Source organism: Erinaceus europaeus, chromosome 15 (assembly GCF_950295315.1).
Source record: "Erinaceus europaeus chromosome 15, mEriEur2.1, whole genome shotgun sequence".
In the NCBI taxonomy this organism is placed as follows: domain Eukaryota; kingdom Metazoa; phylum Chordata; class Mammalia; order Eulipotyphla; family Erinaceidae; genus Erinaceus; species Erinaceus europaeus.
Window position 1 is genome coordinate 27,389,426 of NC_080176.1, and position 8,138 is coordinate 27,397,563.

Below are 8,138 nucleotides of genomic sequence, written 5' to 3' on the forward strand. Positions count from 1 at the left end.
TGGTGAGGAAAAAAAAAAAGAATGTACAGGGACCCAGGTTCAAGCCCCCAGTCCCCACCCACAGAGAGAAAACTTCACGAGAGGTGAAGCAGGGCTACAGGTATCTGTCTCTCTCTCTCTCTCTCTCTCTCTCCCTCTCTATCCCCCTTCTCTCTCAATTAGTCTCTGTGCTATCCGATTTAAAAGTAAAGAATAAATATTCTCATCAGAAAAACATTGTGACACTGTAAAGATACCTAGTGGTGTGACCAGAGATATCATTCAACTGGTATAGAGAGAAGAACTTCTATGTTTGACAATTTTTTTTTTTTTGCCTCCAGGGTTATCGCTGGGGCTCAGTGCCAGCACTATAACTCCACTGCTCCTGGCGGCCATTTTTTCCTATTTTATTTGATAGTACAGAGAGAAATGGAGAGGGGAGGGGAAGATAGAGAGGGGGAGAGAAAGATAGACACCTGCAGACCTGCTTCACCACTCGTGAAGTGACCCCCCCCCTGCAGGTGGGGAGCCGGGGGCTTGAACCCAGATCCTTGCGCGGGTCCTTGCACTTTGCACTGTGTGCGCTTAACCCTGTGCAGGCATGAAAGTCTTTTTGCAGAACCATTATGCTGTCTCCTCAGCCCACAGGCCATCTTTTTCTTTCTTTCTTTTTTAAATATTTTATTTATTTTGTTTTTGAGAGAGATGCAGAGAGAGAGACACACAGAGAGAAACACTAGAGCAATGCTCAGCGCTGGCTTATGGTGGTGTGGGGGACTGAACCTGGGACTTAGGAGCCTCACGCATGAGAGTCTGTTTGCAGAACCATTATGCTATCTCCCCTGGCCAGGCCATCTTTTTCATTTAGATAGTGAGACTATGAGAGAAACTCTAGCACCAGAGCTTCCTCTGGTGCCATAGCTCCTCCCATGTGGTGCCAGGATTCACTTCTGGGCCATGAACATGGCAAAGCCTGAGCACTACCTAGTGAGCTTTCTCTCTGTCCCTTGATAAATGTTGTCTTTCTTTTTTTTTTAATATTTATTTATGTATTCCCTTTTGTTGCCCTTGTTTTATTGTTGTAGTTATTACTGTTGTTATTGATGTCGTCATTGTTGGATAGGACAGAGAGAAATGGAGAGAGGAGGGGAAGACAGAGAGGGGGAGAGAAAGATAGACACCTGCAGACCTGCTTCACCGCCTGTGAAGCGACTCCCCAGCAGGTGGAGAGCTGGGGGCTTGAACTGGGATCCTTACGCCAGTCCTTATGCTTTACGCCACCTGCAGTTAACCTGCTGCGCTACTGCCTGACTCCCAATAAATGTTTTCAAAAAATAGATTTTATGATCAAAAAGAGAGAGAGACAGAGGGGAGGGACTGAGTGGTGGCTTACACGGTAGAATGCACCTGTGACCATGTGGATTTAAGGCCTCAGCCCCCACCTGCAGGAGAGAAGTTTTATGAACAATGGAGCAGTCCTGAAGGTCAATCTCTCTCCCTCTCTCTCTCTCTCTTTCTCTCTCATAATGAATAAATAAATCTGTATTCCGAGAAAAGGAACTATCTAGACACTGTACACATTGGAGCAGGAGGGAACAGAGGCGCCAGCTGCACGTGCCTCCAGATACCACCCCGCCGAGGGAACCATCCTTGCATGTGGCTGCCAGTACGTAAGCCCAGAAAGTGAGCTACCTCTAAGGGCCGAGTCAGCAGGTGACTTTGTTTTCTCTGTGTAGTTTCCTGGTGTGTCCAAATGAATCAGTTCTACTTTTATCACCTGAAAAAGGAAGCCTGTTTCTATTTGGGGAGAAAGAAAAATCATAAAGACTTCTTCCTGAAAAGAAGCCAACTAGGGCAGCAGCCTGCAGGAAAGGGGGAAGTGGTTTGAGCTCTTTTATTTCTGGAGGAGACAGGGTGTGTGTGTTGAGACCTGAGATTGCAGCTGGGAAGGAGGGCCCCTGGGATTGGCCCCTCAGTCTAAAGGAACTTGAAAGCCACATACAAAGCAAAGGTCTGAAAACAACCAGACACCCTCAAAAAGGGAGCCGGCGGAGGTCTGGGCCGCGGTGCAGGAAGAATGGGGGAGTCTGGCAGGTGTGCCAGTAGAAGTGGGGAGATGTCTTTTGCTTAGTGAAAAGGGCCTTGCAGAGTACAAGGTGCACCTGTTTCTGCTGCCAAGTGCATCGCAGGCCTGGGGGCAGAGAGGGCTTCAGGGATAAAGACTTGAGAAGGTAGGAGATAAAGCCAGCGACACAGCCCACTTACTGTGCTGCCTTGCCCTGTGCATGAACCAGGTCAAGCCCAACCCCCACCACGTGTAGGAAGCTGTGGTCTCTTTCACACCCATACTCCCCCTCCTCTCTCTTTTTAATTTTTTGAAATTATCTTTTGGGCAGAGATAGATAGCATAATGGTTATGCAAACAGACTCTCATGCCTGAGGCTCTGAAGTCCCAGGTTCAATTCCCTGCACCACCATAAGCCAGAGCTGAGCAGTGCTCTGGTAAAAAAAAAAAAAAAAAAAAAAAGAAGAAAGAAAGAAGAAAAGAAATTATCTTTTATTTATTTATGTATTTTATTGGATAGAGACAGCCAGAAATTGAGAGAAGAGGGGGAGATAGAGAGAGAGAGAGAGAGACCTGAAACACTGCTTCACTACTCACAAAGCTTTCTCCCTGCAAGTGGGGACCAGGGGACTGAACCCAGGTCCTTGAGCCTTGTAACATGTATGCTCAACCAGGTGTGCCACCACCTAGCCCCCATTCTCTCTCTATCTCTCTCAACTTTTTTTTTTAATTTACTGGATAGAGACAGAAAAGTTGAGAGGGAAGGGGAAGATAGAGGGGAGAGACAGAGACACCTACATGCTAATTCACGGTTCATGAAGCTTCCCTCCTGCAGGAGGGGACCGGGGGCTTGAACCTGAATCCTTGTGCCTTGTAATATGTGCACTCAACCAGAAGCACCATAACTTGGCCTAGTCTCTTTCAAACTCTACCCCTACCTAAAAGGGGGGGGGGGAGCTGGGGAGACAGAATAATTATTCTGCAAAGAGACTATCCTGCCTTAGGCTCCAAAGTTCCAGGTTCAACCCCCAGCACCACCATAAGCCAGAACTGAACATGGCTCTGGGAAAACAAACCCAAGAACTATCATTTTGTTAACTTACTATCAGCTGCTTTTTTCCACTAGCAAAATGTGAGCGTCAGATCCTACACACACACACACACACACACACACACACACACACACACACACACACACACACACACACGGCAGGTGTATGAAGTGGGTGAGGGTAGGGCAGAGCATGACTTCTGAAACTGAGGGCAGGCTTTCTTGTTTGTGTGCGGAGCCAGAGATCAACGTCATTTCTTTCATTTCCTTTATTTTCTCTCATTGATGAGTCAGGGAGTGAAACTGGGGCCTCATACATGTGATACCACTGAGCTAACTCCATGACCCCATTTCTATTCTTTTTTTGCCTCCAGGGTTATCACTTGGGCTCAGTGCCTGCATTATGAATCCGCTGCTCCTAGCAGCCATCCCCCCCCCCATTTTATTGGCTAGAACAGAGAGAAATCAAGAGAGGAGCAAAGACAAAGAGGGGGAGAAAGGGTAGTAGCGGGTTAAGCACATATGGCGAGAAGCACAAGGACCAGCATAAGGAGTCCCGGCTCCCCACCTACAGGGCAGTCGCTTCACAAGGAGTGAAGCAGGCCTGCAGGTGTCTATCTTTCTCTCCCCCTCTGTCTTCCCCTCCTTTCTCCATTTCTCTTTGTCCTTTTCAATAACAACAATATAACCATAACAACAATAAAACAACAATAATAACCATAACAAAGATAAAACAAGGGCAACGAAAAGGGAAAAATAGCCTCCAGTAGTAGTGGATTTGGTGCAGGCTGAGCCCCAGCAATAACCCTGGAGGCAAAAAAAAAAAAAGAGGGAGAGAAAGATAAACACCTGCAGACCTGTTTCACCCTTGTGAAGCGACTTCCCTGCAGGTGGGCTTGAACTGGGATCCTTGCATAGGTCCTTGCGCTTCGTACTATGTGTGTTTAACCTGCTGTGCTACTGCCTGATCCTCTTTTTTTTTGGTAAGGGGAAAGGGAGAGAGAGAGAGAGAGTGAGAGAACAAGGGAGGGGGGAGGAGAAATCACCGCCCAGAGAACCTCCTTGGTAGTACCCAGGGCTTTTCCTGCGTGTGCCAAAACTGGACACATACATGACAAAGTTCATACTTCACCCGCTGAGCTATTATATTCCCCAGGTTCCTGAAGACATTTTAAATTTTATTGTCACTACCAAGGCTTCACTGCTTCAGGCTGACCTTTTCAGAGAGAGACAGAGGGAAAGAGAGAGAGACATCACAACACTGAAGCTTTCTCTAGTGTGGTGGGGATATGGCTTGAACCAGGACAGAAGACATGAAGAGACAGGCCCACTATCCAGGTGAGCCAGCTCGTCAACCCATCCTGAACTGACTTTTCAAAAAAGGGAAAAAAAAAAGACTTTTTAAAAAATATATTTATTTAATTTATTTATTCCCTTTTGTTGCCCTTGTTTTATTATCGTAGTTATTGTTGTCATCATTGTTGGATAGGACAGAGAGAAATGGAGAGGAGGGGGAAGACAGAGAGGGGGAGAGAAAGATAGACACCTGCAGACCTGCTTCACCGCCTGTGAAGTGACTCCCCTGCAGGTGGGGAGCCAGGGCCCGAACCGGGATCCTTAAGCCGGTCCTTGCGCTTTGCGCCACCTGCGCTTAACCCGCTGCACTACAGCCCCACTCCCAAAAAAAAGACTTTTTTTTCAAGTTTTTTTTTCCCCTTATTGGGAGATTAATGTTTTACATTTGACAGTGAATAGATTGTAGATGCATAACATTTCTCAGTTTTCCACATAAAACAACCACTACTAGGTCCTCTGTCATCCTTTTCCAGGATCTATACTTTTCCCCCCACCCCACCCCAGAGTCTTTTACTTTGGTGCAATACATGGGAAAAAAAAAGACTTTAAAGGGATCAGGCACTGGTGTACTCAAGTGAGAGCATATATTCAAACTCAAGGACCCGGGTTTGAGCCCCACTCCCCACCTGCAGGGGGGATGGTTCCAAAGCAGGGAAGCAGATCTGAAAATGTCTGTCTCTCTCTCAGTATCTCCCCCTTCTCAATTTCTCTGTCTCATCAAATAAAATAGAAAGAAAAAAATCTGAAAAAATTTTAGGACAGGGGCCAGGTGGTGATGCACCTGCTTGAGTGCTCATGTTACAGTGCACAAGGACCCAGGTTCGAGCCGCTGGTACCCACCTGTAGGGGGCAAAGCCTCACAAGAGGTGAAGCAGGGCTGCAGGTCTATCTATCTATCTATCTATCTATCTATCTATCTATCTATCTCCTCTGTATCACCCCCAGCCCTCTCAATTTCTCTATCCAATAAAAAAAAATTCAGGGCTGTATTCTGGGCTGGTGAAATAGGTTACCTCGATAGCAAGGCACTTACTTGGCCACATGTTCAACTCAGATTGGAGCTTGGCCCTCACTGAATTGAAGCAAAGTTTGGTGTGGTGGTATTTCTCTCTCTCTCTCTCTCTCTCAAACAAGGAGTTTTTGTTTATATTGTATTTTATGTCAGAAACATAGAAACTAGAGTTGCCCTCCTTCGTAAGCAGAGTTGAGGGTCAGTTCCAGGACCTCATGGAAGGCCTGTGCTCTACTGACAAGCCACCTCACCGACCCAGAAATTTCAATAAATTAAAATATATTAATTTATTAAAATTATATATATACAAGCCTGGGGTGCCTCCATGTCAGACCACAGGCTTCAGGGAACCAAGAAGGAAGAACTGAAGCCCCAAACATAGCTATGCTCATTGGATGGGGAGATGTGAGAATCAAAGTCATTCAGACTTTGCTAAAAGAGACATTCTTTACTAGAGGGAGGGGAAATAGAGAGAGAGGAGGGTGGCTAAGCATCACTCTTGCACATATGGTGCCAGGGATTGAAACTGGAGACATCACAGCTGAGAGCTCAATACTGCTTACTGCACATCTTCCAGGCTTTCGTGTGCTGATCTTTTTAAAAAATAATTTTCTTGGGGGAGTCGGCTGGTAGCGCAGTGGGATAAGCACACGTGGCGCAAAGCACAAAGACCAGTGGAAAGATCCTGGTTCGAGCCCCCGGCTTCCCACCTGCAGGGGAGTCGCTTCACAGGCGGTGAAGCAGGTCTGCAGGTGTCTGTCTTTCTCTCCCCCTCTCTGTCTTCCCCTCCTCTCTCCATTTCTCTCTGTCCTGTCCAAGGACAACATCAATAATAATGACTACAACAAAAAAAGACAAGGGCAACCAAAAGGAAAATAAATATATAAAAAAGAATCCTTTAAACAAAAATTTTCTCGAGGAGACACATGCCTGAGGCTCCAAAGCCCCAGGTTCAATCCCCCATACCACCATAAGCCAGAGCTGATCAGTACAGTGCTCTGGTTAAAAAAATTTTTTCTTCTTTTTGAAGATTTTAATTTATTTTGGATAGAGACAGAGAAATTAAGAGAGAAAGGGGTGGCAGAGAGGTAAAGCAAAAGAGATGCCTGCAATTCTTGCTTTACCTGCAGGTGGGGACCGGGGGCTTGAACCTGGGTCCCTGTGTGCAGTTAACCAGGTGTACCACTACCCGGCCCCTTTGCCTATGTTGTCAAAGTTCTTCCATCTCCCAGTTTCCCTCAGTGAATTAGAGCAAATCACTGATATTTTAGAGACAAAGATGTTGAGAAGCAGGCCATGAGTCGACGCGACCGGGTGGCCTACGTGCGGCCGGCCGAGCCCGCCTTCCTGGCCCGCCTGAGGGAGCGCGTGGGCCGCGCGGAGGGGCCGACCGTGGACACCAAGAGAATTCAGCCTCTGGTCCCAGATGAAGATGGTGACCGCAGTGACCAAGAAGATGAACAGCCCCAAGTGGTGGTTTTAAGGAAGGGAGACCTGACAGCTGATGAGGTCATGAAGATCAAAGCAGAAATAAAAGCAGCCAAAGCAGATGAAGAACCAGCTTCAGCTGATGGAAGAATCATGTATCGAAAGCCAGTCAAGCGTTCCACTGGTGAAAAATATTCCGGATTAACAGCAAGTTCCAAAAAGAAGAAGACAAATGAAGGTGAAACAGATAAACAGGACTCAGTTAAAAAGAACACACAGAAGCAAGTCAAAAACAGTAGTCTCCTTTCATTTGACAATGAAGATGAAAATGATTAAGTGTTTTGGACTTAGTCTTCTTTAGGGATTTTAATAACACTTTTCCTATTATAAGAATAACTTCAAGTTCAATATGAAAATTGAGAAAAACCGGGGAATCAGATTAGCAAAATAAAAACTGTCCAGTATTCCTCTGACTTGAAATAGCAACTCTGGGGCGGAGGGTAGATAGCATAATGGTTATGCAAAGAGACTCTCACGCCTGAGGCTCCAAAGTTCTAGGTTCAATCCCCCGCACCACCATGAGCCAGAGCTGAACAGTGCTCTGGTTAAAAAAGAAAAAAAGAAATAGCAACTCTAAATTTCCCTGTGAACGTTTTGTTATTTCCTCTGTGTGGGGTGGTGATGGTGTATATGTATATAAATAATATTTTTAACAAAAAAAAAAAAAAAAAAAAAAAGATGTTGAGAAGCAGATAAAGAGAGTGAAAGACACAGCACAGAAGCTTCCCCCCAACACATTGGAGGCTGGGCTTGAACCTGAGTCATTCAATACAGGGGGCAAAGCAGCACATTATGCAAGTGAGCTACTTCGAAGCTTCCCCCACTGGCCTCTTTACCAGAGAGCTGCTCAGTTCTGGTTTATAGTGGTGCTGAGGATTGAATCCAGAACCTCCACGCGTCAGGCATGAACCTTTGACTCAGCCACTGTACTGTTGGTCCCAGACTTCCTTTTGTAGTCTTTAAAAATCTTGTTTTGCGGCCTTTTGTAGTCTTAAAACACTTTGTTTTGGGGCATTTTGTAGTCTTAAACTTTGTTTGGGGGCATATTATAGTCTTGAAAACCCTTGTTTTGGGGCCTTTTGTAGTTTTAAAAAACTTTGTTTGGGGGCCTTTTGTAGTAGTAAGAACTTTGTTTTGGGGCTGGGGGGGTGGCAAACCTGGTTAAGTGCTCACATTACAGTGCACAA

General features: G+C 45.9%; 1 protein-coding gene across 1 annotated transcript; it reads left to right on the forward strand.

Annotated features, from left to right (window-relative positions):
* The first annotated feature begins 6,755 nt into the window (after nucleotides 1–6,755).
* Nucleotides 6,756–7,355, forward strand: LOC132532986 (uncharacterized protein KIAA1143 homolog). Its single transcript, XM_060172299.1, has one exon. It carries the CDS (start codon nucleotides 6,760–6,762, stop codon nucleotides 7,225–7,227), a length of 468 nt encoding a protein of 155 aa, XP_060028282.1. The 5' UTR covers nucleotides 6,756–6,759; the 3' UTR covers nucleotides 7,228–7,355.
* The last annotated feature ends 783 nt before the right edge of the window (nucleotides 7,356–8,138 follow it).